This window comes from Typha angustifolia, chromosome 1 (assembly GCF_048772165.1).
Source record: "Typha angustifolia cultivar Huaian chromosome 1, ASM4877216v1, whole genome shotgun sequence".
Classification (NCBI taxonomy): Eukaryota; Viridiplantae; Streptophyta; class Magnoliopsida; order Poales; family Typhaceae; genus Typha; species Typha angustifolia.
Window position 1 is genome coordinate 5630240 of NC_133239.1, and position 17392 is coordinate 5647631.

General features: G+C 36.3%; 2 protein-coding genes across 2 annotated transcripts; one reads left to right on the forward strand and one right to left on the reverse strand.

Annotated features, from left to right (window-relative positions):
* The first annotated feature begins 12311 nt into the window (after positions 1–12311).
* LOC140761939 (uncharacterized) lies at positions 12312–13584 on the forward strand. The gene is made up of 2 exons (XM_073099486.1): positions 12312–12483; positions 12973–13584. Exons 1-2 carry the CDS (start codon positions 12372–12374, stop codon positions 13416–13418), a joined length of 558 nt encoding a protein of 185 aa, XP_072955587.1. The 5' UTR covers positions 12312–12371; the 3' UTR covers positions 13419–13584.
* Positions 13585–14452: 868 nt separating this feature from the next.
* LOC140760984 (pentatricopeptide repeat-containing protein At5g66520-like) lies at positions 14453–16685 on the reverse strand. Its single transcript, XM_073098128.1, has one exon. The coding sequence runs from the start codon at positions 16652–16654 to the stop codon at positions 14567–14569; it is 2088 nt and encodes a 695-aa protein (XP_072954229.1). The 5' UTR covers positions 16655–16685; the 3' UTR covers positions 14453–14566.
* Between the last annotated feature and the right edge of the window lie 707 nt (positions 16686–17392).

A 17392-nucleotide genomic window follows, 5' to 3' on the forward strand; every position in this document is an offset into this window, starting at 1 on the left:
TAGCATATTAGAGTATAGAAAGAAAGAAGAAAAGGAAAAAGATGAGTGGCAGAAGAAAGACGATAAGTAGACGAAGAGTATGATAACATTTCTTTATGTTCCTAATAGTTAATTTGATAAAAAGAAAAGATAGAAGAACCTGACTTGTAACGAAAAGTTTAAGTGGGCTCAAAGTGATAAAAATCAAAACCGCATGTGTATTTCATGCAAATCACCCTTCTAATTTTTTTTTGCGGCTATTAATAAATAATAACAATTTATATTCCTTGGATCTAAAACTGTGGTGTAGAAACCTAATTAAAGGTAAAAATGACAATTTTTTTAATAATATAAATTGGACAATTAAATCAATCCTCCTAAGAAACAGGTTATAATGGGGCTAAACATTGCGCCTATAATAGCCTATTTAGAAAAAAATTTAACCTCAGCTTTCCTTAATCTCAGAGAGTACAATGGTCTTGGCTTCCTAAAAGTAAAACACTAAGAAATTCAGAGTTTTAGTGTCATAAATAAAGGCTGAACTTGTCGATGTTTAATTTAAATACAAAAAATACTAAATTCTTCAACATTTAATGTTATCTACGAAAAAAGTTAAGTTATTTTGAAATTAAATATGAGGTGCGATCCATTTTAGTACATAAATATTAGGAGATTCCTAGATTAGTTAAAACTCTACTTTTGTTGAAGAAAAATGTTTGTATATAATTACAATTTAGGGATTGAAAAATAATACTCATATGGTATGTTATGATACCAATTAAAAAACATAATAAACGCCCTAGAAGATAAGATCTATCATACTATCGATAATAATATGCGAATAATAAAGCATGAAAAGACAATCACAAACACAAAAAAATTTGTGTAGAAAAATTTCAAACCGGATAAAAAATCACGAATCTAAACCTAAATCGTAGCTAATTCTCACAACTTAATCTGTACTAACCTTACTTGCTAGACCCTACAATACACTATTTCTTGTGATAGGTTTTCAAACATTAGTGATGCTCAAGATTAATCCTTCTGTCTTAGTGACCCTCGAGATGTAATTCTTTTAAATCTGATGTAGATGTGCTGCGTTGAACGATTCAGCATGTTTCTAACACACTTTGTTAGAGTATCTTCTTATTATATTAGTTATTTATTTTTATTAAAATAAATTTTTTAAAGGTCGCATTCGGACGCGGAAAGAGGCACATTCGAACGCCTTTACGAACGTTTGCATTAGTTTACAAAATCAGAGAACGCGAAAAGTGCGTTTGAATGCAGTCGGGCCCGTGCGAATGCCTTCATCAGTTAGCATCTATAAAGAACGTTTTTTGTGCATTCAAATACGGTCGAGCACGTTCAAACGCGATCGGCGGGAATCGACTAGAATTAGGATTAATAATTATTATTTTGACTTATTAGCTAGCCTCTATAAAAATATAAATGGTAGCCAAAATCATAAGAAAGAGATAAATACATTGTTATTTCTTCTTTGACTTGACCGTTTCCTAAGGAAAAGATAAATACAACAATTATGAATTTTGGTGTGGATAAAGCTCTGGGCTTCGGCCATTTTCCTATAATGGCAATAAATCGCTATGTTTTTCTAAAACAATAAGAAAAACTCCCATGCATTGAAACACATTGAACTGAATAACCTATCAGTTCAAGACTAGATCAAAAGCAACGACTTAACAATTGAACATGTTGGTACAAAATCAAACGAGAGGAATTAGACCCGTGACTTGAAGCATGTTGATATAGGTAGATCTTTTGATGTACTTGATTTGTTAGAGTTTATTTTATTACTAATATAGTATTAATATAGTTTCAATTTTATCATTGCTATGTTTGTGATATATCCATTTCTGATATTCTATGTTAGTAGCTAGTATTGGTAATATCATTTAGTATTATATGTGCACATCAAACTATGACACGTCATATTATGCAAAATCTTAAGATATGATGTCTATTTAAGTATGACTATTTTGTTAATGGTGTATACTTTTATTGACATTATTATAGACAATCTCGAGATATGTTTAGAGGCATACTAGGTTATTATTGATGTTGGTGTGGTTTTTCAAACTTATTGTTTGAAGCATATTGTGAAAAAGAAATTATTTTGAGGATCGATAATGAAAATAATGTAATTGAATATCACAATTTGTAATGCTATTTTCTTGCTACACTACCACATCTCGATCCATGTCGATAGAAATTATTATCTTTATAATCATGAATTGTCCTATATCGATTATGAAAAAAAAATTATCATGATTCGCAGATAATGACTATATTAGATCGGATTGTATCTAAAGTGCTATTTCCTAATCATGCTCTTTTTAACTATGGCCACATTTAGGTTTTTTTAATAAAAAAAATGTTTAACATGAGATTTTATTTTATTATTTATTTCTTCTTTTTTAAATCAATACTAATACTATTACTATAGTTTGTTAATTACAATTGATGACACTCAAATGGGAGAATGTTAGAATTTCATAGCAAATCTCGTCATTCATTAGAGCTTAGTGGTTGTTAAATGCTGAAATTACTATTGAAGTGATAGTGTGCTAGTGTTTTATATATATATATATATATATATATACATCTTATTCAACAATATAACAAAACTGTAGAGAGGATGATATAATGGGAATATTATATTTCTATCCCATTAGTTGATATAAATATGGATTTGGAAAACATGGTTGAACAAAATTGATTTTTAAGACATATGATTAAGCAATATTATTAAGTGATATCTAATTAGGCTTATGAGCACTTATTATTCTCTAATATGGTTGAGTGACACAATGTAAGTCTTATCCAATACAAACTCATAATAGGTTAACTAATTAGTTTATTATACAACCATACATATATACATATATATTAACTCCAAAACTTTCATTTGCTTGCCCCATTGAAAGTCATCAGTTGAGAGAAAGAGGTACTTGATCTCTTCTTCTTTTTTTCTTGAAGATCGGAAAGAATTAAAGATGAAAAATACAAGTATGATTCCTATTTTCTTAGTATTCTAAATCTTATACATAGATCAATATAGCTTTTATTCAATAATATGTTCAGGTAGACTTTCAGAATCATTGAATTTATAGCTAAACGTCTTTGTTGAGATAGAATCTATTTCATATCTTTCTATACTACATGTACACCAACTTCATCGTTGACAACTATCTTCATCAGTCCAATATAATTTTTAATCCTTTCTCCATGGTGATTATTAGGATCAGCGCAAAAAGATTAAAATCCCTTCTAAATATAAATTAGCAACAAATCCCAATTTTGGTGGCCAATTTTGAAGAAACGTAATATGAGGATCTTCAACAGAAAAAACGGTTCAAATACTATCTCAAATAAATACAGCTCAAGTGAGAATGTTTTACCCACTTTTATAAAATAGATTTTTTTACTCAACTCTATATTTAATTTTTTATCTTGTACATATACTTATATATTTCATTTTCTTAATGAACCGTAGTTAGAGAAAAATTTTAGCTTATGAAAGTTTTAGTTCTTCGAGTTTTGTTAGTTTAAAATTTTGAAATTAACAAGGTAAAGAAATTTTAAAACTTCAATTATATATAATCTTAAAATTTTAATTATTGTATTAAAATAGTCATGACAATTATATTCTAAATAAATGTAAAGAATGATTTTTCTAGGAGGTAATGTAGAGATGATATAACTTGAGCATGTTTTGATCTAAGATGGTATGCGCTAGTCAGTATGAGCACATGCCACATGTACGCCAACAAACTATTGTACACATTAAATGACTTCAATCACACCTCAAAGGGAATACAAAAGTTGTAGAATGCAAGCAAGATCAATAAAAATCATCATATGTACACAATTAATGTATTAGCACATATCATGTGCTCAGACCAACTCATGATGTACACAATTAATATATTAGCACATAACGTGTGTTTAGACCAACTCATGTGTGGTCGACCGATACCGAATCTTAACTTGATTTTACACCCTAAACACCCAAAAATACTTAATAGCTGAAGGTTGAATATGAATATAACAAAAATAAATAAGCTATCCGGTGATAAACACCTCTCTAATTCTTTCCCACCTAACGAAAACTTTCTATTTTGATCAAATAGGAATAATGCCATTCTTACTAAGCAGTGTCAATAGACTTTGTATAAATCAATCAACAATACATGAAAAAGCAAGATGGCAAGGGTCAAAAAGGTCAAGAGAAGACCTTCCACTCTTGGAAGGGCTTTGGATAAAGAAGAATAGGCCTTTTCAACATATGGCTTGGAACTGTCGAGGGAGTGGAGGCTCCTCGATAGTTCATAATCTCTTGGCTATCCTCTATAACACCCATGCCTCTATTGCATTTCTCTCCAAGACAAAATGTAATCAAGCGAAAGAAGATTATGTCCTCTCTTCCCCTCAAAATCCATCATATTGTCAGCTTTCAAGGAAGAGCCGACGGGCTCTAGCTGTTATGGGACGACAATACGTCGCAAATATTTTAGAGGACTCTAGCTCCTTCATTTTTGCAGTTATCAAAGGATAGTCTGTGTAACAACCTGTCCTAAATAATAATAATAATAATAATAATAATAATAATAATAATAAAAATTAATTAATTAATTAAAATATTTTGGGCACGACGTGTGAGGCTGGCCTCGTGCCCATGCAAGCTGCATGAGCAACTTGCGTGGAGGGTGCCATGTGCCTTAGCTATCGTTGCCGCAGCCAATCGGCTTTGGCCAGCTGGCCAGGGCGGCCCCCCGTAGTCGTTGCCCATTTTCTCCATTGCCTCTCTCTCTATCTATCTCTCCCTCTCCTCTCTCTCTCCCTCTCAAATGCTCTCTCTCTCTCTCTCTCTCGTTCTTCTCTCATAAGCTTCCCTATCTCGGTATGCCAACGCCGGCCACTTCGGACCACCGCCGTCACTTCCACCGTTGTGCTATCGACACCGGTGAGCCTCCTCCTCCTTCATCCTCTTCCTTCTTCTCTTTCTCTCTCTCTCCCTCTCTCTTTTTCTGTTTCTCTCTATTTCTCTCCCTTTCTCTCTCCCTACTACCATCGCCTTCGACCACTCGACCCGTAGCCGAGAAGCAACCGATGGTCCCTCATCCCCTCCCTTCTCCTCTCTCCCTCTCTCTCTCCCTCTTTTTTTTTCTCTCTCTCTCTCATTCTCTCACTTAGGCTCAGATTCGCCAGAGCAGAGCCGCCGGTGAGAGATCAGTCGCTGGCTAGCCACCAACGGCCGATACCCTCCTCACCAGCCCGAATCGGACCTTCCTTCCTTTCTCTCCTTCCCCTTCCCTTCTTCTTCTTCTTCTTCTCTTCTCCTCTTTCTCTCTCTCTCTCTTCTTCTTCTTCTTCTTCTTCTTCTTCTTCCTCAGCTTCTTCTCCTTTTTCTCATTCTTCTTCCTCAGCTTCTTCTCCTTTTTCTCATTCTCTTTCTGCAACAGTGCTGGTCTCATCCAATACTGGGCCGAGCCCAACATTGGTAACATTGCTTTTATTATTTATTTTATTTTATGTTTGTTTATTTATTTAGTTAGGTATTGCTTTCTTAATTAATGCAGATAAATTATTTTCATAATAATATATATTCTTCAACATGATGATTATTAATTATAATTAATATAATTAATGACTAATTAGGTTATAACTACTGTGCATAAATATAGGTAATACTTATATTTATTTATTTATTTATATTAGATTTATGTACTAATATTCATAATACATGCATTTTAAGTAATTTTAACAATTTATTGTATACTATCGTGTGTAGAATAAGATACAAGTCTTATTAATTAATTAATTAATTTATTTATTATTTTGCATAATTAAGTAATTACTATATACTTTTTGATTAATCAAGATAGAGTAAGAATTATAAAATTTATTATCAAATAGATTTTATCTATATTTATATCTTATTTATAATTATTTAGCTTTTACTTTATAATTATATATTTAGAATTTTTAAATAAAAAGAAACAAACCTTTCTCCTTATGTTATAACTAGCATTTTATGATAATAGTATGTTTTGGTATTTGAATCATACCTATAATGTAAATCTGGTTATGTACAAAATAAAAGAAGTGATTCCAAATCTAACAAACCTTTAAATTCTATTTGAACTAATTCTAATCGGATAAATGACTAACTAATGCGACTTAAATATTTTTAAACTCCGAACCTCCTTATTTGAGACCACGCAGACCTTGTTAGCGATGAGTTGTCACTCAGTTGATTAACGGATATGAGGGATACATGGTTTGCGTTTTCTAATCTAAAATGAGTAGTCTTATCCCCTAGATGTCTTTCTCAAAATATGTTATATTATATATTATGTACATACATGTTTTGACCTCTAATATGATTATGTGACTTTATCTACAAATGATTGCAATCGAGTATATTTTATCTTGCATGTAATTAGGCTGATCTTAGATATAAGTATGATGATAATAAATAGAGATGATTAGAGATGACTATACTATTATAATTTTATGTCCAATTGATCTGTAGCATGAGTATGCATGTAATAGATTAGCATGGGTATGCATGTGTTGACTACATGGTTGAAGACTACATCGCATTATTTTTCTCTTAATTCATATTCCATCTAAATTCCTGTTATACATTGACTTGTTATTATATTAGATATATGCATATGATATGTCATGTAAAAGGAATGCATGAAATATGATTGATAGGATAGTTGATAGAAAGTGTGAGGATATCCGAGTGGGCACAAGAGTTAGGACGCGCTTAGTGGATGATTGATCGCTCGACATATTCGTGATTCTATGGCCTTACGTCTGAGGTTGTTAGCCTATGTGCGCAGTAGATATTCGGACACATGTCGTTCACTAGGACATATGTGGTGAGTTATCCTCACGTATTTCTATCAACTCTAGAAGGGTGCCCGGTCTGGATGGATGTTGATACCCTAGCAGGTCGCAGAATATGGTTATATTTGAGATATACTCCTTGCTAGTGACAAAGTATACTCTGAGCCTTCGGGCATGATGTTGAGACCAAGTATCGGGTATTGACTATGCATAGTGGTCTAGTATGATGATAGCATACAGAGATGACATTGATGACTAAGATGTTGAGAAATATATATAATTTTATTATCATCTGATTACTTAATTATCGAGTAGTCAATATACATTATATATGGTTGCATTTGATATCATAGTATGATTATAGTCGGTATGCATCATGTGTTATATTTAAGAGAGAGTTATGACATGAAGATTTGTTTATACATTGTCGAGAATTATTTACTTTGATCAGTTATGATATAATATCTACTATATATTTATATATTATTGATGATACATTCATATACTCATTCATGACATGATGTTCTTATGTGATTCATATTATCCAGTATATGATTTATTCTCTGTTTCTGTTTGACATCACTAATTCGGGAATAAGGTCTACTTACTGAGCTTTTTGCTCATGACTCTTTTTATTTTTTTTCTAACCCCCTCAGATATGTGGTACGTGATACCGACTTGAGATATTTTGATTAGATATTTTAGAGCGATGACGAGGTGAGCTATAGATGCAAGATGGTATAGATGATAGTTTATATAGAAATTGAGTTGTACTAGTATTTAATATTTGTACTCCTTTATATTAGATGATGATTTGTATAATATAGGACGAATCATAGTATACTTTTGTATTAGTTATTTTAGTTGTATTTTCATGGTTTGTCGTGGCCTGTATAGATCCTGCCAGATTATGTAGTGGTTTAGTGTATATTATTGTGGATATTCATATGTTAACAAGTTTATTTAGTTAATAGTATGATTTGTCTGGTGATAGATTATGTGAACATAGATATGTTAGCAAGTTTTATTTGATGATGTCATAATTATATGTGCACAGGAGTGTATCTTTGAGAGACAGGCCTCGCCCGACCTATCACATGCGTCGCGCATGCCATATGGGCGTGTGGGCATGCACGTGCCTATGTCGGGTGGGGGCGTTATAGTCTGGCAACAACAATTGGTTCTTAGACAGTATTTACAGTAATCCCCACCTTAAAAGGCAACCTCTCTCTATCTCTCAGGCATAGAATCAACTTCCTCACAAATAGGGACCTTCCTCTCTATGCAAACAATTGCATTAGTAGTCCCTCCAAAAATGAGGGTGGGTCTGCCAATTGCCATTCTCAACTCAAAAGATTTGCTAATCACATCGCCAAGGCAGACCTCATCGATCTAGGTTTCTCATGGCTAGCTTAGACTTAGTCCAATAGAAGAGCTTGTAATTCTCTCATCCAGGAGTGGCTAGACCTTGCCCTAGCTACTCTCACCTAGTCCTGCCTCTTCCCCTTGGCTCGAATCCTCCACCTTCCAGCAGTGTCCTCAGATCATAACCCATTATTAATGGAAACTCTCCTATCTTTTAAACCTTCCACTAGAAGGTTTAGAGTGGAAAATTGGTAGTTCAGGGTTGAATCTTATCAAGCATTCTATAGAAGTTCTTGGAGAAAATTTTTTAACCCAACTACCACCCTCTTAGGCAACCTAGACAAGTTAGCAAACCATATCCGCAGCTAGGCAAAAAAAGATGTCGGTTATCTCTCCTCTCAAATCAAAGGATTAGAGCATAAACTCCTTAGTCTTCAATTGGGTCTGACTACCATTGACAAGCTAAGGAAAAGGGCCTCAGTTCCCTCCTTGAGGACCTTTACCTCAAGGAGGAAATCTTTTGGAAAAAAAAGCCAGAACTGAATCGCTAAAATGCAGAGATCGTAAAACTAAATTCTTTCATGCTTCTACTTCAACCAAGCGTTGCAAAAACTTAATCTCAAGTCTCAAGCTAGCCTCAAGTGATTGGGTCTACACCCCTGATGGCATAACAAAGGCTTTTGTCGATTATTTTAAGAAAATCTTTACTTTCTCAAACCCAATTGAGTTGAACACTATACAAACTTCCCCACTGAGATCAAAAAAATCCCTAAAGAGGCCATTGATGAGCTCGCGGCCTACTTTTCTAATGAAGAAATAGAAGCCATTCTTATGAGTTTTGGGCCTGATAAAGCCCTAGGACTAGACGACTTTAATGCTAGATTTTTTTTCGTTTTCTTATGATGTTATGAAACTGGCCTTCTATATTTCTGTAAAAAAATTCTTCAACTCTGAGGGCTTGGATCAAGGAATAAACCATTCATCCATAGTACTAATTGCAAAAAGAGCTGACACAACTTTTGTGAGAGATTTCACTCTATTAGTCTTTATAATGTCTTTTATAAGACTATTGTGAAAATCTTGGCTGGCAAGATGAAAAAATTGCTCCCACCCAAACTGCTTTTGTGCTTGGAAGACAAATAGTTGACAATCACATCATTGTTCAAGAGGTGGTTAACTTTTTAAAGACCTCGAAGAGTAAAGCATTCGATAGAATGGAATGGAGCTTCCTTGAGGACCATCTCAAGTTTCATGGGTTTCTTACTCAATTCAATCGTCTGATCATGGGGTGCATCACTTTGGCAACCTTTGAGGTCATCGTCAATGGCAAACCAAGTTGCAGCTTCACTCCTGCCCGGAGATTGCGACAAGGATGTTCCCTCTCGCCATTCTTCTTTATTATCGGATCTGATATGATTTCAATTCTTCTCAAAGAGGCTTATAACCTCAAAAGATATACAGGGATCAAACTTGCCCAAGGCGTTCCTGCTTTAACCCATCTTTTTTAATGCAAACAACTTCCTCATCTTCGATAAAGCTAATGCTACCAAGGCTGAGCAATTGAGTAGCATCCTTGATAGGTATGGTGTTGTGTCAGGCCAAGAGGTCAAAACGAGGTGAATCAAAACCTAAGAGCACGAACTCTTCTCTTGGGACACAAACATTTGGGTAATCCCCTCTAGGCTCATAGATCAAAGTACAACTTTGTGATTGAGAAAGTCCTTGTGAAGCTAGTTGATTGGAAGTTTAAGATCCTCTCTCAAGCTAGAAGAACAATCCTAGTGAAGTTTCTACTAGGCTCCATCCTAGTTTACTATATGGCAGCAACAAGATATCCTAGAGCTCTTTTAAAGAATGATCCTAATGAAGTATGTGCTAAGCTCCATCCCGAACTGCTCCTTCTAGGAGGCCAAAAATCACAACGCTCGACTTGGTCTTGGTCGGCCATCTTAAGTCTCAGATCTCAATTTAGGAAGAATGTGATATAGGATATTGAAAAAGGAGACTCTATTCATCCTCGTTTTGATCCTTGGCTCTAATTTCCGACATGCCAACTTCACCCTTCTATCTTAGTGAGTCTAACAGTCAATGATCTAATCTTTGGAAATGAGTGGAACTCGCACCCAGTCAACTCGCTCTTTTTCCTATAAGAGATAACCTTGATCTATAGAACCTTACTAGTATCTTCGTGGACAAGAAGGACCGCCTTATCTGGAAGCCATTGCCCAAAGGGAATTTCACCTCTAAATATGCTTACTATTCTCTCTCTAACGGAAGTTGGTTGAGCTTCTCCTCCTTGACACGTGCACAAAGTCTTCCAAAGCTAATATGGAACAACAAAGCTACCCTGCTGAGAGTGAAGATGTTCATCTAGAAATGCTTGGTTGGGGCCCTTTCGGTCAGACAGACTCTTCACCGCAGAAGCAAGGAAATCGACTATACTTGTCTGTTCTATTCTAGTGAACCTGAATCTTTAGAGCATGTTTCCTCCAATGCAACTTTGCAAGGGTGGTGTGGTTTATTAGCATACTAGGTCTGAGATCAAGCAATGCTACCATTCCATTTGAAGATTGGATTACTATTATTACATCAACGTTGAACGACTACAAAGTCATTGCTTACTATTTCAATATTCTTTGGAGCATTTGGATGTCAAGGAACAAGCTTACTTTTGGAGGCGAAAAACCTTGTCCTCGACACGTTATCACTACGGTAGATTCTACTCAAACAGAGGCTCCATCACTACTGAATACATCGGATCCCTCAATGCAGTCTATTGCCTCCACCTCCTCTATGGATGGTCGGACGCTGCATGGAGGGGCTCAAACGAGGGTGGCATCGGCTCTACCCTTTTGGTTTTCCCCTTGGACATTCGCCTAGGGAAAGCTCTCTTCTTGGAAAATTGTCACAGTACTTTGCATGGTGGAGCATAGATGCTTCACTCATTAATCAAAAAATCTCTCACGAGGGCAAATGGGAGAACGATCTGGTTATTTGGTGACTATCTCAATCTGATAAACATGATTAATGGTAGGGATGAATAATAGATAGACTGGGTAATTTCCCCTCTCACTAATGACTACCTTAAGTGGATTAGAGAATCTACTTCTATTAAGATCTGTTATGCTAGTAAATGTAACAATCTTGTGGCAAACAACTTAGCTGGTTGTGCTTCAACCAATTGGGTTTGTAAGGAGTGGATTGATCCACCTCCTGACTTCTCTTGTAATCTGCTTTAAGCTCAATGAAAAGGTCTCATGACCTATTTTTCAAAAAAAAAAAAAAAGAAAAAGAAAAAACAAAAAACATATGACTCCGAGCTTGATTTACCTTCCCTTAGTAGCGTGAATTTTAGTAAACGAATAATAGAGCTAAAAAAGCTAGCCAATGAGAAAGGAATTAAAGAACTAGATTATGGGTTGCACCTTAGAGAAAAGATATATGAAATACTAAGAACTTAACATTTCATTAGGGTAACAGTGCTTAGGTATATCTTATATGAGCTGAGGTTCCTATCTCTTTTTTTTTTTTTTTTTTAATCTTTTCTTTATTATAAATATAGCTATTGTGATATACGCTTTCTCTTCTTAGCATTTCTGAAAAACTAGATCTGATGCACAACTTAAACAAACATTTAATTCAAATATTTAGACAATTTCCATGAAAGGAGAAAGGGATGAAGTCACAGCCATGCTTAAATGTTGCGTGGAGCTTCTGCAATCAGATTTATTTGCTTCCGTAGGCATTGATAGAAATACTGCCATAGAAGTCCATAATTATCCTAAATCACATCTTTCCAAGTTCCATGCATTAGTAAGTCCTACTGAATTGTTAATTGTAGTTACGTGAAGCAATTTAACTGCTTTTTAGTTGTACAGCCACGACAAAGTTGCGTCTAAGTCATCGCATAGGGTTTAATCAGTAAATAAATTGCTGGAACACATTAAGTGAAACAATAACACTGGCACTCAATTGCAGATGACCAATCATTAGATAGACTTTACTTATATTAAGTTGAGCTGCGAGCCAACACACACAATTAACGTTGATTACAAGGCATTTAAAGAAGACTTGGAGATGAGAAGGCTTGACACTAAGATTGGAACTCCTCTCAAGTCTCTCAACTACTCCCCACTTCAGACATGGAGCTCTCTTTTTCCCTTCTGCTGCTGATGCTCCTATTCTCCAATCTCCTACTGCACACTTCGACAGCCCTTTCCATGCAATCCAAGGAAGAACTCAAACAATTCAAAGGCACTCTTTCCTTCTACTTCGTCTTGTTTTATATATCTGTTGGAATTGCTCTGTATTTTGATTTGCAGAAGCTTTTAGAAACATGTAAAACTTCATCTCTGATTGGGATATAATTCTTGGATATAAGGCAATAACATCTACCTATTATTGCTTACCTTGCAGCTCTTTCATTTTCAGGTAAATTTCACTTAAAGGATTGACCTGAGAGGAAAAGAAAAAGATAAATTCAGTACATGCTTGCCTAATTATACAGAACAAAGCTCTTAATAAGTGTCTATATATTCTATTTGATAAAGAAAAAAATGTGTCCTGCTCTCCTAGGGATGATTTGTTCCACTGACTCTGTTAAAAGTGCTAGTTCCAGCTCTATTGTTTATCTCTTACCTATTTTTTTAAAGAGATCCTGCATCATTAGCATAGGAAACTTGATATGGAAGATGATGTAGCAATCTATGTAATTTAATGATATACTTAATGTCGAAATTGCAGAGGAAAATGACCTTTATCGTACCAGCCAACGCAATGAGATCTTCCATCCCTTGACCGGTTTATGTGTCTTGAGGAAGGCACTCACAGATCCACTGAAGCTGGGTCCTTGTGCAAGATCAGATGCATGGAGTTACACTCCCCAGAACTACTTGGTGGTCAAAGGCACATATTACTGCGTGCAATCCATTGGGGTCGGCCAACCGGTGAAGCTGAGCATCATATGTACACCATCGGACTCACAGTGGTTCATGAAAACCTACTCAGAGAAGACACACCTTTCGACAGTGCTGCCTGATGGAACTAAGGTGTGCTTGGACATCGATGGCGATGGTATGGTTGTCTCCAATCCATGTAACGGCTTTGGTAGCTCTGGAGCTAGTGATGCAGATAGCCAATGGTTTGAATTGGTCACTGAATACAAAAGAACCCCTTTAGGAATGGAGTAAGAGTGACAAAGTTGTAGTTGTAATATATGGCAGTCAAGGAAGGGAGGAGAGCAATTGCGAGATGTAAAAGTATGTACATATGTTTGGACTTTGGAGATGATGTGAATATGCATGTAATGGGGATAAGCATGTATGAAATAAATTGGCATGTGGGATCTAGTACGAATGACATCTAGTATTTGAGCAATGAACTCTAGATATTATAAAGTTTGCTGCACCTAGGACAAGTAACAATCGGAGGAGGATTAAGGCTTCATTAGGAATTAAGATAATGCTGATCTAATGATAAATCCTATGCTGAAGCTCAAAATATCCAGGGATTAGTTCATCCTTGCTTAAGAAACAAAATGGGTAGTCACCTGTTGGACATCCTCCTATATATAAAAAGTACATTACTTGATGAAATCAGATGACATCAAAAAATCACAAACGTAACTATGAAATCAGATCATTAAATTTAGAACTACCAGAAAGCATCTCTAAAAGAACAAAAATAATTACACCATTTCATTCTGATGTACAGAATGTATCATACCATTTTAGCCTCTTGTTTCCAAGCTTCCCTGTGAAGGAAGAAGCAAATAGAGAATTTTCCCTGTGCTCCATCCCACATAAGAATTCATCTTCTGGAGAAAGTAACCTCTGTTTCCATTTAAAGGAATTAAAAGACCATCTAGATGAAGTCACAAAAGGAGAACTAAGCTGAAGAAAGCTCTTCCACATCAGTGTTGCCCGAGTTCTGGTGGAGAGCTGCGGAAGAGCTGAGAAGCATTGTAGCAGAAGCTAATTATTCTAGAAAAGGTTAGAAAGAAACAAGCTCGGGTATATTGCAGCTTCATGGAGATCATAAATCTACAGATAGTGACCTAGATATCTTTCTTCAAACCAAATTCATCAAATGAATAGTTTTCTTCTGAAGCAGGTTACATCGGTTTATACTGTTCTTTTAACAGTTTGAGTTGTTAAAGCAGATAGATACCTTATGTTATCAATAATAACAACAATTTGCCAAATATGAGAAAAGTACAGAGATCAACGGCCAGCTTGATATATTGCTTGTTTATATGGTCAATTTAGTTACAGATTAACCACCTATGATGTAGTAACACTATTATCATTTTAACATCAACAAAAACCTTTTCATGGTTTCACCAATAATCATTGCAGGAGCAAGACCCATCTTTAAAATGATGGAATCTGTTTCGATCCCGGACAACAATCTCTCTCGCATAAACCTTGGAGATCAACTTAGTTGCTATATGGCAATCCATACATACTCTAAGGTTCTTTGACAACCTAATAGTAGCTCCAGGAGGAGATTTTATAAGACCAAAAGCAATTGCTAGCTTCTCACTATGATGGGACACTGACACTTCCTTCTCATCTTCCTCGGCATCTAGTCTTGCATCAGCATTATTAGGAATATATCCAACGACCTTAATTTTTGTAATAATCTCGTTTACTTTATCATATATCTCCTTTGACTGAGGGTGTGCACTGTCTTCGGCAAAGAATTCAAAGATCGTACCATCCAGCTCAATTAAACTGCATCCTGGAATTTTCTTTATTCCCTTTTCCTTCATTAGGTTCCTCACCCTAATTGCCTCCTCCAATTTCCCAACTGATGCATAAATGTTCGAGAGAAGTATATAATCTCCACTATGTCGGGGATCCAATCTAACAATTTCCTTCAAGGATTCCTCCCCAATTTCAATATTTTTGTGAATTTTACAAGAAGCCAGCAATGTTCTCCAGACAACAGCATTCGGCTCAATAGGCATGCACTTGATAAATTGATATGCCTCATGAATAAAACCAGCTCGACCAAGAATATCAACCATGCAACCATAGTGTTCAATCTTTGGCTCAATATCATATTCTCTACTCATGCTATCAAAAAATTGGCGGCCCTCTTCAACTAGACCTGCATGACTACAGGCTGATAGAACACCAATAAAAGTCACCTCTGTTGGCCTCAAATTATCTTTAAGCATCGAAGAGAATAAATCAAGAGCTTCTCTTCCTCTCCCATTATTTGCTAGTCCCCGTATTAGCACAGTCCAGGTCCATGCATTTCGCATCTGCATCTTGTCAAAGGCCTCAAATGCATTCTCTATGCATCCGCACTTTGCATAAAAATCTACTACAGCAGTGCCAAGAGTTACAGTCATATGCAACCTCTTTCTCTTTATGTAGGAATGCACCCACTTGCCTGTCTCAAGAGCCCCCAAAACAGCACAAGATGAAAGAACACTGACCATAGTGATTTCATTGGGATCCACTTCAGCAACCTGCATTTCGTGGAAAAGAGCAAGAGCTTCCCGGCACTGATTCGACTGGGTATAACATGAAATCATTGCGCTCCAAGCAACCACATCCCTATAAGGCATTTCATCAAACAAATTCCGCGCCTTCTCAACCTCCCCACATTTTCCATACATGTCCACCAGTGATGTGACCAAATTCTGATTACCCTTCAACCCATTTTCTTCCACATACCTACAAATCCACTCCCCTAAATCCAACACCCCTAACCGACCACATGCCGTCAGTACACTAATCAATGTAACCTCATCAAAAGCAGCCCCCAGCTCTAACATATAACGAAACAACTCAACAACCTCCGTCCAGTCTCCAGCTCTGAAATACCCTGCGAACATGGCATTCCATGTAACAATTCCCCGCCCCGGCATTTCATCAAACAGGCGCCGCGCAACAGAGACCTCCCCACAACTCGCGTACATATGAATCAAGCTATTCAACACAAACTCCTCGGACCCAAATCCACATTTCAAGACATGGGTATGGATCTGCTGGCCATGTCTAAGAGAATTGAGCCTAGAGCAAGTTTTTAGGAGGCAGGATAATGTGTGACGATCGGGCGGGACGGAGTGGTCGAGCATGTGGAGGAAGAGGACGAAGACGTCGTCATGGGAACGGGAGCGGAGGAAGGCGCGGATCAATATGTTATAGAATTGGGAGTTGCGGCGAGGATTGTGGCGGAAAAGCTTGAGGGCGTAGCCGAGGGAGTCGGGGAGGACGAGGGCGGAGGACTCGAGGAGGTTTTCGGCAATGGAAGGATGGCCGGAAGAGCCGGTCTTGATGAGGTGGCCGTGGATTTGGCGGAGTTCGTGTTGGGTTTTGCAGCGGTGGAGGAGGAGGGTCTTGGGATTTGCTGGGAGGGGGGAGACGGGCGGGAAAGAGGGAGCGGGAAGGGTTGTAGCGATGACGGCCATTTGGTTTCTTGCTCGATTTTGAGTCCGTTGTAGATTTAACTTAGATGACTCGGATGCTTACACTTTGTTGGGGTTTTGACCAAATTAGTCCTCTCCCAATTTTTTTTTTTTTCATTAGTCAAGATGACGAATGCTAGAGTTGGACCAAAGGTTAAATATGTAACACCCAAACGCTAAATATGTGCATTGCATGAGCCCACATAGCACATGTATTGTATGAGCCTACATAGTACATGCAAGACACTTGACAACTTGATTAATTGTCAAAATTAAATAAATTTATATCAACACTATAATTTATCCATAATATCTATAATAAAAATAACTCATCTATGAATATCAACAACATACTAATAACCCAAATAGGGCCTCATAGGCCACAACATATCATCAAGAGCATCTCACTATTACATATATACAACAATAATATATACATAATACATTAAATACAAAGTTACGTGTTTATAATAACAATAAGAATAAATACGTCATTTTGAAGGTCAACTGATACATCATATAACATGACTTATCTAGTATACAAAACTAACTACACTCTACTTCTCAATTGCAGGTAAGATCTCTAAAGGAGTACTCTGCCCCATTTGTTCAACTAAGTTTTTGAAAAGGAGAAACAAAAAGAGTCATGACTTAAATGTTCAGTGAATAAACCTTACTCCGAATCAGTGATGCTAAACAGAGAGTAAATTATGTACTGAATAATATGAATCAAAGAGAAGT

Bases quoted from the DNA above. Each gene is read 5' to 3' on its own strand.
- LOC140761939 (XM_073099486.1), top strand. From the start codon at position 12,372: ATGGAGCTCTCTTTTTCCCTTCTGCTGCTGATGCTCCTATTCTCCAAT. The intron at 12,484-12,972 runs GCACTCTTTCCT...TCGAAATTGCAG, and splicing joins AGAACTCAAACAATTCAAAG to AGGAAAATGACCTTTATCGT.
- LOC140760984 (XM_073098128.1), bottom strand. From the start codon at position 16,654: ATGGCCGTCATCGCTACAACCCTTCCCGCTCCCTCTTTCCCGCCCGTC.